The sequence below is a fragment of the Danio aesculapii genome, chromosome 15 (genome assembly GCF_903798145.1).
Source record: "Danio aesculapii chromosome 15, fDanAes4.1, whole genome shotgun sequence".
Lineage (NCBI taxonomy): Eukaryota > Metazoa > Chordata > Actinopteri > Cypriniformes > Danionidae > Danio > Danio aesculapii.
In genome coordinates this window covers 33,540,935-33,559,878 of record NC_079449.1, presented here as the reverse complement: position 1 = coordinate 33,559,878, position 18,944 = coordinate 33,540,935, and the positions used below count along the sequence as shown (strand labels likewise).

Genomic DNA, 18,944 nt, shown 5'->3' with positions numbered 1-18,944 from the left:
TTAAGTATTTTGTGTCTCCAGAATGTGTCTGTAAAGTTTCAGCTTAAAACACCCATCAGATTTTTTATTATATCTTTTATAAGATTCTATTCTATACATTTTAGCATCAGGTACACTGTAATCCCGAATAAGTTGACAAAACTCAAAAAATTTGAGGTAATCAGTTACGTCAAATTTTTTAAGTTATGAAATTTTCTATTTTAAGTAAACAGAATCAAGTTTTGAGTTTGTTGTACTCATGCAAGACACTTCTCCTAACTTAAAATACCCAAGTTACTCAGCTCATACATTTTAATAGCAATTAACTTAATTGTTTTAATTTCTCCAAACTTTAAATCTTCAAGTCACCTAGCTCATACATTTTAATAGTAATGAACCTAATTGTTTTAATTTCCTTCAACTTTAAATACTCAAGTCACCCAGCTCATACATTTTGATAGCATTTTTATTAAATTAACTTCTCCATCTCAGTTTCACAAATGAAATTAGCCATAATTTTAATCTTTAAACCCCATAAATCTATCAAAATACATATGTAATTTTAAACACACAGACAATACCATTTTAGACATTTATTTTTAAAGAAAAAATGTCCAACAGTACAAATGTGCCTCCTGTGCAATTACAAATGTCATGAAACAATAAAAACAATTAGACATTAGGAGATTTAAAATAAACACTATTATGAAATTAATAAGAATTTCCCAAGATGCAAATATATCAAACAAGAGCTTCAAGAAAAAAAAACACTATAAGTTTGACAAAATTAAATAATAATAAGATTAATAAGAACTACTAAACTTACAGTCTTAAAGCATTCGTTAATAAAGAATAAGTGCACATTCTGTGAAGTGACTCTTGTTTAGAAAAAAAAAAAGTCATTGGCACAGTAACTATCAAATGGTTTATATATATATATATATATATATATATATATATATATATATATATATATATATATATATATATATATATATATATATAAATATATATATATATATAAATATTCAGTCTTGGTTGAAGTATGATTCTGTCATTTACTCTAACTTATTCCAAACCTGTTTGAGTTTCTTTCTTCTGTTGAACACTTAAAAGGTTATTTTTGACAAAAAAGCTGAAACCTGGAACCACTGATTTCCACAGTATTTGTTTTCCTATTAGAAAGTCAATGCCTCAAAATAACTTTTGTGTTCAACAGAAGCAAGAAATTCAAACAGGTTTGGAACAAGTGAAGAGTAAGTAAATGACAGAATTTTACGTTTTAGACAACCTATCCCTATATATATATATATATATATATATATATATATATATATATATATATATATATATATATATATATATATATATAATAAAATGCACCATTACCAATTAAAGGTACATACATGTTTTGAAGTTACTACCCCAGTGACAGTCTTTATTGAGTACAAAAAAAGGCTCTACATCAACTCATTCTTTAAGGATTCTATGCTAATCGACTTTCTATTTTCTATCATCCATGCCATGTACAAGTTCAAAGTCCTTTACTATATACTATGTGAAGAGCATACATTAATCCAAACAAGACAAAAAAGGTCTGGAAGTGTGCTGTGGGTGGTGTCCAATTCATTCTTCAGGACAGCAGAGACCCTCAGTGACTGCAGGGCCAATAAAGCATCTTCAGTCAGCGCTTCAGGATTATTAATCTAAAATATAATTCAAGGATATTAATGTTAGGACAATATCAATATGACTGAGCCAATTTTACATGATTCATCAACAAGTCATGATTACAAATATGTTAAGTAAAAGTTGCTCCTCAACTTTCATCTTTTCAATAGAACATGCCTAATTGTGAAAAGAATGAATGAATGAAGTCTTACCAGGGTGGTCCTAAAGAATCCCCAGTCACGCTCACGCAGCAAGACCAAAAGACCTCTGATAACAGTAGTCCATCATGAACTGACATCATGCAGTTCCTGCAAAGACAAAAATTAAGAAAAAAAAATCTAAATAATATATATATTTATATTTTAATTAATACTTTAATACATGACCCTAAACATACCTGCTCATCATAAACCTTCAAAACATTAGCCAGGGTATCTGCTGTCTTGTCAGTTTTGGATGCTGTTTGCCTTAAAATTGTCATCAAATGAAATAGGTGGTGGTGCGGTTGTCCAAAGAATTTGTGGGGAAAATTCTCATTTGTAACATGTTGGTACTCTGCAGCAAAAAAAAAAACAAGAGAAAATTTCATAAAACAAACCCACACTACAAAATATATAATGCTAGAAAAAATATATTAATATTATCATTATGTTTCATTTGCTTATTTATTTTTTTACCTCAGATGAAAATCAGGTGTTGATAAGATCAGATGTTGATATCAGGATCTTCATATTGTAAACTGAACTCAAGGTCTAGTTGAAGTTTCACTTTCCTTGCTGCAAAAGTATCATTGCAAAATACACTGTAATATTTATTTTAACTGGATATGCCAGGCATAGTAGTACAAAATGAATATTTTACCCACCTTTTACATGCCTCCATATAAGAATCTTTCTGTAGTCAGCAACAACGGACCTTCAATTCTGTATGTATACAAAGTCACAGTGTCATTCAGCTGAGAGTGGAAGTAGTACAATTGCATGATGTCTAACGTCAACCCCCAAAACGGTTAGCAATAGAGCTGATCATCATGTTAGTTGCTTTGATTCGATGAACACGGATTTAACTTAAACAGTATTGAAATTTTGAAAACTGAATAGGACGACAAATAAATTTGAGGCCTGTTTTTAAAAGCTAGAAATAACAAAACTTACCTTATTGTCTAATGATGTAAAAATATATAGCCTAAAAAATATATATTTAAGATATAAATATAATTTTAAGCTGCAAAATTTGCACATCAGAAAAACTATTTCTTGTTTACCACGTCTGGATGATTAGAATATTTGTTTTGTTATTATTTTATTTATTAATTTTAATTACTTTGTATTACTGTGTTATAGATAGGCATACTTTGTTTTTAGGCTATATATATTCTCTCCAGAGTAAATATTTAAAAAATAGATTGGAAAAAAAACGTTTACCATACCTTTAACATATGTTTGATTAAATGACATTTAAAATCATTTAACTGATCGCATTGATCAGGTAATCATTGATATGCAGAGATGTCTTCTCGATCGCAGGGAAATAATCAGTGCTGATCAGTACTGGTGATTGAGGTAAAGTTAGTTTTATATTTACACATTCAGACTTTCTCCTTAATAATATAATATAATTTCAGAAAAGTAGTTTTTGCATATTCTAAACAGTAAAATCATATTAGCAGCCAATGACTTTCAAAGTACAACATTGTTCAGTCCAAAAAAATTGTGCATTAAGTGTAACGTTAATGTTGTTTTCATGTCATACTTGCATGTGATTTCAGACCGAATACACAAAGTACCATGGTAAACGACATATGGAGAGAGTCACAAGTTGTTACTGGACGAATGTATGAATATAAAACCAACTTTACCTCAATGTGCTAGTGTGAGATGAAGCTCTGCTCTGTACCTGCTCAGGTGAGGAGCACAGCTTAAATGTTCTCCGTTAGGCTCTCGTGTATGGATCAGCATGCAACAAGCTGTGTGTGACAGACAGCTACGTTTTGAGGCTAAGTTTTTGCCCGTCATCAGAAAATACCGTTCAGTATTTAGGCGGAGATTATTTGAGTTATGATTATGCGCCTTTCGTTTCCGTAGTGCCTACAGATCGCGAAGATAATACCACATTCACAGTCCGGACAGAGTTCAGCGCAGTGCCATGACGTGCGGTTGTGTGAGCGCGCGTCACCATGACAACCTAAACGCATGCTCGCGCCAAGATTTAAAAATATGTTAAACATTGAATCTGCCGATTTCAAATGTTTTTGTCCTTTTAACACTGTTAAAATTCTTAGTTAACACATTACAACTAACGCTAACGTTGCACTGATTCAAATTTTTTTTAAACAGTAATGTTAACGTTAGTTAGCAACAAGTGGGGCTAAACACGTTTTCTGTAATGCACGACATGTAAACGCATTCAGACAAACTCTACATTACATTGAACTGTTACTGTGATTATATTGATTAAAACATAAATTTAATATTTCTTGGATTTGTAAATAGTTTACTTACTGTAGTGTGAAGCGAAGCCGATCCGCCATCTTGAAAAAACGAATGAAGCACGAGAACGTACGTGACCCTGGATGACGTCACACGCAAAATCACTGGGCTGAAAGGTTTTGAGTTAATGAAACTTTAAAGAGACATTTAGTATAAATTAAACACAGCAAAATCGTTCACCTTACTTGAAAGATTTAATTTTTACAAACTCAAAAATAAGAAAAAGTTCTAAATACTCATCTAGGTTAATTAAGATTAACGAATTTTAATGATTTAAGTTAATACAACTCAGTTCAATTAATTAGTTACAGCATTAGGGTTTACAGTGTAGGTTTTGTTGTACTGCGCCTTTAAGGCTAGTACTCCCCGCCCACCATTTCTACGTGCCTTTTAGCGTGCCTTAATCTCCTCCCTCGGCTGCGTCAGACAACAGACAGACATAAAGGAAGCAGATCTCACGTAACGTTTTTGAGAAATACTACAGTAAGAACTTTACCAATAAGTATTTGATGTACTTGTTGTGGAATTGCAACGATGAGTCACACACAATGTCGTAACAAAGTTCACGCACACACACAGAAACACACACACACACACACACACGCATACACGCACACACAGACAGCGCGTGCATTTAGCTTTGCACTCTTTTTGCATGCAAATGTGACAGGATACAGGTTAATCTCCACTGCTGTATGGATATCTGTTTTGTTAATGTACAAAATAAACCTGATTTAACGTCCACAAAGCGGGATTGAAGCGTCTTCTTTTATAATTGTTCTGACACGTGGCTGTGCAGATGAAGTAAATCGCTGTAATTCATTACACACATGCTCTGTTTTAAAACATTTTAAACTTGTAAAACTCACTCTTGATCACATTTGATGATCATTGATGATCCTAGCGAACTGAACAGACCTTTTATTCCCGGTTGCTTTGCGCACGTCTGGTCTTGTTGATATGATTATACACGTGACTACCGGGACATGTTAATACGCGCAGCTGTCAGCTGGGTGGGGGGACAGCACTCCTACATCAAGTTGCGGTCGATCTGAAAACGGCTCCAATTGGTCCACCGTTTTTATGTTGCTAAATTGGAAAAATAAGGACTGGGTGTGTTTATATCACCCCAACATAACAGTCTATACACTATACCTTCACATATGTCTGTCCAAACAGCTTGAAAAGTAGATTTTTCACCATAGTTGCCCTTTAATTAAATAATTGTTCATTAATCGTAATCGAGTCAAAATGTTCAAATAATCGAGATCTTGATTTTTGACCAATATCAAAAAAATATTTTACTTGTTTTCTAACATAAAATATATTGTGTAAAATGTATTGTGTGAAACAGTGATATTTTTATCCAAGGTTATCATACCGTCAGACCAGCCCAACTTAAACCAGCCCATGCCTAGTACAAACACTTACGCATTGCTTAATAGACACAGGATGTACAGCAATACACAGATATCTTTACATTTGAAAAAAAAAATTAAGTATTAAAATGTTACAAAAACTATTATTTTCTACATAAGAATAAAAACCATTACCTCCATGCATGCCTTCTTCATGTCGGGAAGGCTTTTTTCAGTTTATTCATGACAACTTGCTTATGCAAAATGTTATTATTAGTAGTAGTATTATTTATTATATGCATATTTATATTTGTTTTAATAAAGAAGTTTAGATATGTCGGGTTTTGCATCACCATATGGGGCATAAGAATAAAAAGTGTTTAGATATAATTCCACACTTTACCACACTACATTATTATTGTTCATTTATTCGTTTGCTGGAATTTAAAACTGAATTTAGAAATAGTTTTGAAACAAATCTTTGCGCTTAACAAATGAAATTAAATATGTAGGCTAATTCATGTCTTCAGTGGAGTGTGTACAACACAGTTCCCTTTCCACCAAAGTAAAGGAGTAAAGTAAAGAGTAAAAGTATAGTAAAAAGAAAGTAAAGAGGCCAAATGGAGGAGACTTGTTCTTTATCCTCACTCTGCAGATGGTCTGTTAAACTGTTTTCTTGCTAGTGAAGCATTCAGTTTTTCCACTTGCAAAGTCCACAATGTAAATAGCAAATGCGCCATGGTGCAACGCAACGGACTCTTAAAGGGAACGGGAGATGAGACTCTGATTGGTTTAATGCACCTTATGCTCAAAACACACCCATAACTCATTAAGCGAATAAGCATAACCCTGTTAGACCATGCACCAGGGTGCAAAGCATATTTTTCCATCCCTAAAATAGCAAAAGTGGATTCAGACACACCCTTAATGCTTTTGCACTACTCGCTTTAGACTTTGCGCCTAGATTGTTAAAATAGAGCCCTTAGAACACTATAGGCTGCCAAATATGAAAACAAACCAAGTAGAAGAGAGAAAAGGAAACTGTCTGAGAAACAAAAGGTGTTTAGCCAAACTAGACCAGGATTTCCATAGCAAAAATCTTCACAACAACATTGAGGATTTTCTAATAATTTCCAGTGAAGTAAGCAAAATATTAGCTTAATAACTTTATTAGTTGTACTCATCACTTATCTTTGTCAATATATTGTACCCTTTTGTGCCTTTTAAGTCTTTCTTTAAGTGATTAAGCCACATCCACCTGTTTTTTCTACCTGGTTTAGAACAATACATCCAGTAGTACGTTATCCATGCAATCTGTGCTTTTGTTTACATCCAAGTATCACTAGTATGCCTGTGCATATGGGTAACTGACCAAACATTGACATAAATACCAACCCTCTATACACCAAACACCTAATACTTATGCTCAACATCAACATTTTCGTTAAAAAAATCTTAATGTTTTGATTTATAGAGACACTGTGGCATTCGAAAGCTTAGGCTGCTGACTTGTTGCCTTTCTGACCAATCCCTTCCGAGGCAGCATGTCAATTTACTATGATGTACAACAAAGTAAAGAGAGCTTTGGTGATAAATAAGGGAATATTTACTTACTACAATACTAACTTTTTGCAGGAAATGACATCAATTCATTGGTCAAAAATGTAGATTTACTGAGAAAATGACACCTATGCAGCACTTTGAGAAGCCATGTTCATTTTTTAGCTCGACTGTCAGAAATGGATGGAACCCACAGGATTTTGGGATATCGAAATGCAGTGAAGGACACATCTATGCTGCCTTCGAAAGTCGATAAGAATAAAAAGGAATCTCCCAAGACAGAAAGTGAAACAGAATTTGGATTCAGATGTGCCTTGATGCCCTCCGGCCTTGGAATGCTGCCTTTTTAAAGCTTTCAGATGCATCCCATGAAGGTATCCTTTTCAAAAGCCAGCACTGTAAAACCTGTTTTCAAAAGTTTGCGTTTTCAGGCCTCCGAAATGCCGTTGTGTAAATGAACAGTCAAAATACATCAAAGTTCTTAGATTTTCAGGTGAAAATGGTGTGATGTAAACTGAATATAACTGAATCTCAGTGCTCTGTGTTCTGGACATGCACCAGTGAAGAGCAGAAACATCTGTGTATTGTTTTAGCTGGCGTACCTGTTCTTTATGACGGTTCCACTTGATTGCCTAAGAAGAGAAGAAAAGACAGAAACTGACATAAGCAGATGCAGAAAAAAACAGTTCAGGCTGTAAACCACCAAAACATCACTAAATAAAAAGGCATTCCATTCAAATCATGATAATAAAAACAGAAAGACGAATATCAAGCATTAATTACAAATTGTACTACGATGTGGTGTACAAAAAACCTTGTAATCAGCAAATTTGAGTCCCATGGTTAAAGAAAAACAACAATATTTGACCAATTTACACTCAAAAAGATAGATTTTTGCAACTTGTTCAAACTACTTATTTAACATGAGCTGAAACAACAAAATTCTTGAGATTTTTTGGGGAAACTTAATTGTTTTATGTTCAATCTACTTAAATAGTTTACGTTAACTGAAGCTGTGGTCACACTGGACTTTTCTCCCCATAGACTTAAATTCATATGCACGCGAATGTGTCAGACCGGAAACGCAAGCTCGTGTGACAAGTTTCGCAGTTCGCTACGTTGAAAAGTTCAAGCTTGGTGACTTGCGGAATCACATCACTTGACTAGACCAATCGAGGATTAAAACATGACCTCTCTGGACAGATATTTAAAATATGGACCAATCACTCACTTTTTTAAATGTCTAATCATCTTGTTTAATCCCGCCCCTTTTCGCAGCGCCATACGACAGAATTTCACAAGCACAAACTCTAGTTTGACTGCAGCTTTAATCAATTTGTGCTGGGACAATGTGAATTAATTGTGTGGAACCCTGCATTTTCACAGTGTAATGATAATTAACAGCATGCTAATACAACTCAAAATGAAAACCTGCTGGCTTTCTTTCTTCTTTCTCAGAACACAAATAATACATTAAACCTAAAAATGTCTGTCAAAAACAAAAATCTATCATAATCTATCTAAGATATTTTGAAGAATGTTGGACCTGTAAGCTGTAACCACTGACATCTATAGTAGGAAAAACAAATAGTATGTGTAACAATCACCAGTAATCTAGAGACTGTAGATCGCTGGTGAACTACAAACACATCACAAACTACCACTTCCAAAATGCATTGCAGCAATCAACACCTGACCGTCATTTGGACACTCTCACACACACACATACAGACACACACAGCTGCGGTGCATTCCACTTAATTACCCGAACTATATATTTCAGTTTATAGTCCCCTCTTGGTGTCTGTTGTTTAGGTTTTTTTTTTTGTTGCTCCTATGATGTCCGTGTGTTTAATGATTTGTTTTGCCTTGATTTAATTTAGTCTTGTTTTGGAAATTTTGTAAAAGTTTGGATCCGAACTTTGTTTTTTTCCTCCTTTGCATTTCACAACGGAATGTGACAGAATGAAAGTCAATGGCTACAAGTTCTGACATTCTTAAATATATCTTCTGCGTGCAACACAACAAAAACACACACAAACTGGTTCGGAACAAGCGGAGGATGTGTAAAACAGAATAACATTTTGTACAAGTATCTCATTCTCACACAAACTACAGATTTAGACTATCCAGAGCATCTTATTTTAAAGAAACAATACAGTATTATACCTTATCATTTTACAACTGATCAATAGTTTTTTAAAACAAAAAAATAAACAGTTAAAACTATTAAACTCTGAAAACCCTGAAGTACTGTTTATTCATCTTGGCTCTATTGTTTTTATGTATGTTTGTGACTTGTTATGTACTGCCTCACAGATCACAGTCAATCAAAACATGATTTATTTTTTCCAAATAGAGCTCTTTGATTTATTCGATGACATTGTGTTAGTATTGCAATAGATTTCACAGAAAAACAAAATATCGCAATATCGATTTTTTTTACTAATATTGTGCAGCCCTAGATTCATTTGCATTCTACATAATTCACATGATTTCCATCAGTTTTTTCTGTAATGGCTTCTTCATTGTGAAAAATGGTTCCTTGAGTTATTAAAATTAGGGTTGCACGATACAGGGAAAAATTATGTGGAGTGTTGCAATAACAATAGAACTAATGGTATAACTAACTTGCAAAACGCTATTTTTACAATTTTACAATTAAAAAATATTTTATTTTATTTGTAACGATCTTACAAGAAAATAGATATAATCGGTATTTTTCTGAGGTAATTAAATAAAAAAAAAACACAATTTCAAGGTGCAAACATTCAGACATTAAAACATCATGAATGACTGAAAGCCTCGGCGAAAATTCTAATTATTATTGGCTATTGTCATTTTCATGGTATCTATTTTCAGCTTCACCTAACAGTACCTAGTAGAGAGACGGGGATAAAGATAGTTAAGACCCCATCTGATAGGTCAGATTCGAATAAACAACCTATGCATGCAGCACACAAATGCTTGGCACGTAAAATGAATTTCATTCATTGCACTTCTCTGCGATATGGATATTGCTAAGCTATTATCGCGATAACGATACTTTTTCGATACATTGTGTAGACGTAATTACAATGGTAAAAAATAAATATCCCAGAATCTTTATTTTTGAGATTTTTTGAGCAAACACACTTTTTTAATCAGCCGAAGGTAGTCATTTAAAAAAAAAAAACAAGCTGATTACTCAAGAAATGACTTTTCCTGCTTGTTCAAACTGCACCCAGCAGACACACAACGTCACAACATTTAGGTCCCCAGCATCTAAGGGCAATGTTACTTTGACATTCAATAACAACGCGAAATGACAGTTGTGTTGGAAAGGGACCAAAATCCAATGTCGAGTCAACATGTTAAACCAACGTTACAATAACGTCAAATATTGACATTTATTCGTCAAGTACGGCAACCAAAATCCAACCTCTGTTAAGGCTGATTTATACTTCTGCATCAAGCACACACGTATGCCCCATCCAGCCTTCGCGTGGTCGCCTTGGCCGTCGCGGACACTGACGTGCACCTCTTAAAAAATGTAACTACACATTGCAACGAGTCTTTGATTGGTCGGTTTTGTATAGCGCTGACGAGTATGAGTGGAACCGAGAGCCACACGAACCTGTTGGAGTGAGTGTTTACAAGTGTCGATTCCCGTGAAGGAGCTCCAGATGGAAAGTTTTGTGTTAACCTTATGATTAAAGCTGTTGCATGTCTGCCAGTTCCCCCTCAAAATAAGCAAGTTTGAACCACTTGTACATAAGGTTGCGTTCAGAAATATCAAAACACCAGCCAAAAAATTCGACACAGAGGAACACAAAAACCTACTGCCAGCTAGCGTTTCAGAAGTGTTATTGCAGAGCAACACAAACAGCGCAGAAGTATAAATGCACGGCAACACGCAAGGCATGTGTCATGGGTCACGTAGATCACTCAACGCAGAAGTATGAATCAGGCTTTAGAGGTCCACACAACGTCAAGCTGTAACATTATTAGACATTGATATTTGGTTGTTTTAGGTTGCATTGGAAAGTAACCAAAACAGACATCATTGACGTCCACCTGACGTTGGGTTCTGACGTCAACCCAATTTTCATTTGCACCTAAAATGCAGCATCCCACGACGTTGAACTTCAATCTGACATCATGTTGATGTCCGGTGCCTGCTGGGCATATTAAAAATGAGTTGAAACAACACAATTCTTAAGTTTTTTGGGGGGACAACTTAATTGTTTTGTGTTTAATGCACTTATATTTGTAAACATGATTAAGTTGCTTAATCGATTTGTGTTGGGACAACATGAAGGAGCTTTGTAGAAAGTAGAAACCAGCATTTTATACACTGCAGCTTCCTCATTTATGGAATCAAAACTTGGATATCTCGACTGCTTTCTTTCCCCATGACTTTCCAGACGAGCAGCATGAGGCAGCAGCATGCAGCGGATTTACAGCTCACAAAAAACAGTTACAGAAACAGCAAAGAGAAAACACATCTTATTCCCTCTTTAACTACATTACTGAGAGACATTATTTTATAATCACCGCACTCGCACTGTATGAGAGCTCCAAAAACAGTAGGTATCTTGGAGGAAAGCTGACAGAATGGAAGAACGGCTGAGGATAGCTAATATAAGAAAAATCAATAAGAGGAAGCAAAAAGCCCGAAGCAACCCAAGTAGAGTTTTTGGTTGGCGAGCGGGCAGAGGCGGCCAGGAATGGCATCCGCGGGGAGAAATGTTCATGCCAGTGTGCCACAAGGAAGAGCTTGCACGTCTTTGTGAGTAAAACTATGCTTAGAGGGAGTGAAAGGTCAGTGTGTGTGTTTGTATGTGTGATCGTGTGCGTGTTCGATTTTAGCCTTCAGATAGTTGATGCTGACTGCTATGATCTCAATTTGATCTAGCTGACCAATGAGAATGGAGGACAAACCACACAATGATTTAGTTTGGTGGCCGTTTCTGATTCAAACAATAATACATTTAGTATGATAGCATAGAAGAGTAATGCTTAGTAATGCTTAAACCTTATTAAAAATAATTGGGATATTTTCTGAACAACTCTGAAGTGATCGACTGTTTTATTTGTTGCTTAATACAGATTTAAAAAGCACACATTTACAGATTTATGGCAGGCACTTTCTATTGACATTTAGAAGTGACATTTTTAAAAGATATACTAAATAGCCAATATTTACTTATATATATATATATATTTTAATTCAAAATCACAAACTACATCTTTGTGTTTAAAGATTTTTAGAAAATTTGTAATGAGATTTTTTACAAACAATAAAATGTTAAACAACTTTTTAAATAAAACATGCAAAAAGTATATTACACATTAAAAAATTATTTAAAAACGAATTTCCTGTACATGCTAGATAGGTTTAAAAAGTTACTATAGTTCAGATATGACAGCAGACAATGAATTTTAGCAACAATTCAAATGTTTACTTGTTACAAATATGAAATATATTTATTTATTACTTTATTTTAATGAATGCAATAATTTATTAACTATAAATACATAAAATAGAAAAAAATATATATATATATTAAATTAAGTTAAATGTACACAAGAAGCAAAATTAATCAAGATATTAAGTCAAGATATTGTTTGTTTAAATAAAATATATAATATATATATATATATATGTATATATATATATATATATATATATATATATATATATAAATTTAGTGACTTTATGCTTCATTTAAAATAATAATAACAATTTTTTAAATCAGCCAATGGGGGGGAATCATTTTAAGGGAAGTTTATTTTCTTACACCATTGACAGATATTGTTTTTATTGTTTAAGACATTTTTGCTTTAATTCAAAAGAAGAGAGGATACAGTAGTAATAACAGAAAACATGACAAAACTAATTAAAGTTTTTTTTAGCCATGTTTTGCATTGCAAACAATTTTTGAAGAAATAAAAAACAAACCTAATTTAATAAACAAAACAAATAATTAAATTTAATTAAATTTAAAATATTTTTTTAAAACTTAAGACTTGAAAAAAATTTACAAAAGCACGCACATCACTTTTAACTAGGCGCTCAGCCAAACCACAAAAAGTGCTAAATATATATTTAAAAAGGCAGCAACACCAAAGCTCCAAAAATGCAAATTTATTAAAATAAGCATGTAACATTTCGAGAACACGCCTCTTCATCAGACAGTGTTCATTACAGTAAGATGCTCCTTTTTGTACACTTCCGGATCACATGATCTCCTATTATCTCACAACAAGAAAAAGATACACATTTATAAATTACACAACTCCGATGTTCAAAACTAAAATACAGAAACAAACCATAATATTACATCACAAATAAAAAAAAAAAACTGAATATAACAAAGAAATACAACATAATAATACAACAAATTATACAACAAAATACAGCCAAAAAACCTTTACCCAAACACCTAATTAAACATTAAAGAATTATTAAAGAAAGAAAGAAATTAAATTATTTAAATTATTAAAGAAAGAAAAGGATGAATGTCAAAATCCTCATTTAGCCCTCCTGGAGACAATGTATAGTGAAAATAAAAAAGGCTTCACGCTGTAACAATTTAATAAATTTGCATTTTTTAAGCATGGTGTTGCTGCCTTTTTGAATATATAAAAACTTAGACTTGCCATAGCATTTAAAAAGTACATCTCTGATGATTCGAAGTGCATCTTTTATCCTCACATTCTCAAGAATAAAGGTACAAAATCTGTCACCGTGGTACCTTTCAAAAAGGTACAATTTTGTTCCTAACAGGTCCATTAAAGGTACAAATTAATACCCAAAAATACAAATGTGTACCTCATAGTACTTTAAAAGTTCAAAAGTAGACCTAAAGGGACAAAAGTGTTCCCTAAAGGTACTAATATCCACCTGGTATGGTATGGCATAAAAGTGTGTTTTTTGAAAAGGTACAACCTCATAATTCAGGATTTTTGCAGGTTTCATTAGGTCAAATTTAAGGCTTTTTAAGACCCTTTGAAGACCATTATGAATGATATTTAAACTTATACAGGGCTAAACACTAAGGATTTTTTAAAATGGCTTCGTTGGGTCAATGAAATTGGACAAAAATCTAGTTATTTCTTAACCACATATTTTAATGTGTCAAAAAAAGAAAACTCTGGTGGTATACACTTTTTGTTTTCAACATAATGTTTCTTTTTTTTAAATGACAAGTTTCTTTTACAGAAGAGAGTTTGCTGTAAACATGTCTTATCGCTGTTGTGAATTGAATCTCTTTGCAATAACACTTAAATATATAAAAATTTTTAGGCCTATAATTTTATTTTTGCAATTTAAGACATTTTACGAACTCGCGGACACCCTGTAATATAATATAATATAATATAATATAATATAATATAATATAATATAATATAATATAATATAATTTTTAAGCAAACAAATTATTTGTTTTTATTAATTTCCTGTTAAAAATATGCAATATTGAAAAATAAAACCTAAACATTACAATACTACCATTTTTTCTTTATTGTTTTTAAGCACCTGTGCCCATATGCAAAATGTGACCCAGGCAGATTACTGTGATGTAGACCTGAGCATAAATTAGGTCTAAATAAGGAAAATAGGCGGTAAAAAACAGTGAAATGCAGAGAACCTCAATGAACTCCATTCTCCTCTTTATTTCTCTTTCTCTGAGCACAGAGCCGTCAAACCCCAGCTCACTGCGGCTGCTGGAACTACTCCGGCTTTCACTAATAAGTTGACAGCTGTAGAAAATGGCCGCTCTCAGTTTGTTTGCTTTTTTTTTTTTTTTTTTGAACGCAATCTCATTATATTATACTGTGGCAGTGGCCTTGAAAGCTGTGAAACGTGTCTTGCTGGAAGACGACAGAAAGCCGGCCATATGGAGACCGATCTGAAAGTAGGCCGAACTGCTCAATTACTATTGTTCCAACACTGTTTCCTGCATTTCTGAATCATTTCATTTAAAAACACAATACAATTACTTATATGTTTGTTTCCAGTATAAATATTCTTAATGTTTATTGAAATTAAGATAAAGATCCTCAAGAATTAAAATTACTAAAGATATTAAGTCTCGCTTGTTATAACGAATGATCAATATTTAGTGACTTATGCTTAATTTAAAATAATAATATTCTTAATAACTTTAAAAATCAGCCAATGGGGGGAGGGAAATATTATTTAAAGGGGGGTTTTTCTTACATTTATTTTTCTTACTTTTTTATTGTTTAAGTCACTTTATTTTCATGAAACTGTCAGACAACATGACTAGTTATTTTTATTTTGCTGATGATTTTTAATTGAAAGAAGAGAAGAGTCATAGCATAAAACGTGACAAAAATAACAAAGGAATGTTTTCTTTGCCTTGTTTTGCCTTACAAATGACACCAAAACTCTTAAATTATGATATATTTAGTTGTAAAGAAAAATTTTATATTTATGATGTTATTTTACAGATGTATAAATTGTACAGGTGTAACAAGTGAGTCGGGGTACAACAAAGTTGAGGGACTAAACGTAGTTTATTTACAGCCTGGTCAGACAGGCAATGGTCAACAGGAACAAAGAGTTTAATGAGAGTACTCCAAAAGTATAGTTGTGGTCACAGCCAGAGATCAGTGCAGGTGGCAAACAGGATAAAAAAAAAAAAAAAAACAAGGGTCAGAAAACAAAGCAAAACTGGACTGGCCTAGAAAATGCTGTGTAAAGTTACAGGTAAACATTACTCAGCACTGTGTGTGTAAATGTGACGTTTATTTATAGTCCTGGTAATCAGTCTATGATAAGCTTCCAGCTGTGTGTGTGCAATCAGTGAGAGAACTGGAACTGGTGTGTGTGTGTAAGGTGCATGATGGGATTTGTAGTTCTCCAGCGATCTGCAACTGCTCGCAGCTGATCATGACGACGGGTCAATATAACAGATTTTTCTTTTATGTCAAAAATCATTTGAATATTAAGTAAAGATGTTTCATAAACACATTTAGGAAATTTCCAAAACAAAATAATTGATTAGCAATGTACAATGCTAAGTACTTCATTTACACAACTTTAAAGGCCATTTTCTCAGTATTTTTTATATTTATTTTTGGAATCCTTATAGATGCAATACTAGTTGTATTTCGGCCAAATATGCTTTCATGTAATGTATAAATACCAATTAAAAAAAATGTACACTTACGACTGATTTTGTGGTCAAGCATCAAAAGTATAGGTTACGTTTTCTGAAATGTCTATGTAAACAAGAACAAACATCTTTAAAATTATTCGAACTATCTGTCAATATAAAATATTAATACCAAATATCTGTAGCAAAATACTCGTATCAAATCTATATTAAATATTCATTGATATATATATATATATATATATATATATATATATATATATATATATATATATATATATATATATATGTATATATGTATATATGTATATATATATATATATATATATATATATATATATATATATATATATATATATATGTGTGTATATATTTTTTTATAATCTTTTTAATTAACAAGTCTTACTATTTTAAGCCAGTTTGCAGTAAATAAATCTTGAAATAACACTCACAAGAATTAAATATTTACAAATTGTCACAGATGTACACCATGGAAACTGGTTTTCAAAAAAATTTATATTTTAGAGATTTTTATCTCTCAAATCCAAACATTTCCACCTGCAGCCCCACAGACCTACACACCTTTTAGGCACACATAATCCAGCACACACGATCTAGGCAAACCATATATGGTTACGATGGATGTAAATGTTATTAACGTCTTCTCGGACATCGTTATCAATATATTTTTATATATATTGTTAATAAATAATGTACACAATAAACAATTGTGTATACAATTTAACAAATATGGTGATCGTCATGGGTGAATGGGGAACATTGTTTCCGATCGCCATTCAATAATATAGACTAAACAGTTTTCTATCAGTCATCATAGATGATCAGTCATTACTTATCTGACAGTTAGTACAGCAGATACTCGATTGTTGTCCTTGCTCAAACATTTTTCAGAGATATATAAATGATCTAAATTGGACAGGTTTAATTTATACAATAGATTCATTATAATGAAGGAAATAATAGCAAGTTATTATGTATAGGCTATAATACATCATTAATCGTTCATTCATTCATTCATATTTTTTCGGCTTAGTCCCTTTATTAATTTGGGGTCGCCACAGCTGAATGAACCGCCAACTTATCCAGCACATGTTTTACTTAGCGGATGCCTTTCCAGATGCAACCCATCACTGGGAAACCCATACACTCTTATTCACACACATACACTATAGACAATTTTAGCTTACCCAATTCACCTGTACGGCATGTCTTTGGACTTGTGGGGTAAAACGAAGGAGGAAACCCAAGCAAATGTGGGGAGAACATGCAAACTCCACACAGAAACGCCAACTGACCCAGCTGAGGCTCGAACCAGCGACCCTCTTGCTTTGAGGCGACAGCACTACCTACTGCGCTACCGCGTCGCCAATCCATCTTTATATGTAATAAAAATCTTTTTACATATATTAAATGTATAACACTACATTAATATTTTACTCTAGGGATTGAATAGTATTTATTTGCTTAATTTTCTAATAACTTTTTTATTAATGATTTCCCACATTAAATACTATAGTAGTTTATAGTAAGTAATATATTGTTTTTATATTGTTATATAGTGTTTTTAAACCATAAAGTACTGGTAATTTGTGATAATTATAGTTAAAACAAATATAGTAATACAAACAAATTAACTAATAACAAATTGATTAATTAAAAAAAATAAAATAATAATAATATATATATATATATATATATATATATATATATATATATATATATATATATATATATATATATATATATATATATATATTACTAACAGTTGCTAGAATAAAGTAAAAGATAAAATAGTTTATCAGTTTATAACTATATTAATTTTAAATTATTAACTACAGTAATTCATTTTAATGTGACACATTATTGTTTGTTTTTTTATTTATTTTACTACAAAACGATTATAAATAAGTATGACATTAAGATCCTGAATTAGTTTATTACCTAATCCTACAATTTGATGGTCTATTACGTTTTCTTTGTGTATGTGGATACCTTAATAAAGTCATAAGTGTTTTAATTTACGTGTTTTAATTATTTTTATTTACATAATTTGAGTTCCAAAACTGCACAGATGTTAAAATGATTGTTACGATATAATAATGAAATAATGACTGAAATGGGAAACCCTAAACTGTTCACAGTCTCATAAATAGCAATCGTAGCACGGGCGTTTTTGATCGCCATATCTGTGAAATTCAGTAGGTGGCGATAATGCTCCTAAGCATGTTAATCAGGTGTTTAGAAAAAAATAAAGGAAGGCTGATCCATCATTGGGCGACGCAGTGGCACAGTAGGTAGTGCTGTCGCCTCACAGCAAGAAGGTCGCTGGTTCGAGCCTCGGCTGGGTCAGTTGCCGTTTCTGTGTGGAGTTTGCATGTTCTCCCTGCGTTCACGGGGGTTTCCTCTGGGTGCTCCGGTTTCCCCTACAGTCCAAAGACATGCGGTACAGGTGAATTGGGAAGGCTAAATTGTCCGTAGTGTATGAGTATAAGTGAGTGTGTATGAGATGGGTAGCGGCTGGATAGGCATCCACTGTGTAAAACATATGCTGGATAACTTGGCGGTTCATTCCGCTGTGGCAACCCCGGATTAATAATGGGACTAAGCCAAAAAGAAAATAAATGAATGAATGAATGATCCGTCATTAACCATATATGGTTTGTCTACATCGTGTGTGCTAGATTGTGCGTGTGCCTGAAACGAGTGCGGGTCTGCAGCTAGATATATCTCCTGAT

At 32.8% G+C, this 18,944-nt stretch overlaps 1 protein-coding gene and 1 long non-coding RNA gene across 2 annotated transcripts in view; both read right to left on the bottom strand.

The window, feature by feature from the left end:
* Positions 1–18,944, bottom strand: part of dpf1 (double PHD fingers 1) — a 122,967-nt gene that overhangs the window by 80,990 nt on the left and 23,033 nt on the right. The window contains exon 2 of the mRNA XM_056474258.1: positions 7,660–7,689. Within this exon, the coding sequence (XP_056330233.1) occupies positions 7,660–7,689 (30 nt within the window). The remainder of the gene's footprint in view (positions 1–7,659; positions 7,690–18,944) is intronic.
* On the bottom strand, positions 1,364–4,315 carry LOC130242214 (uncharacterized). The gene is made up of 6 exons (XR_008838943.1): positions 4,152–4,315; positions 2,516–2,573; positions 2,328–2,426; positions 2,048–2,205; positions 1,863–1,958; positions 1,364–1,685 (listed from the first exon to the last, which is right to left on the bottom strand). It is a non-coding gene; the product is annotated as an uncharacterized LOC130242214 (long non-coding RNA).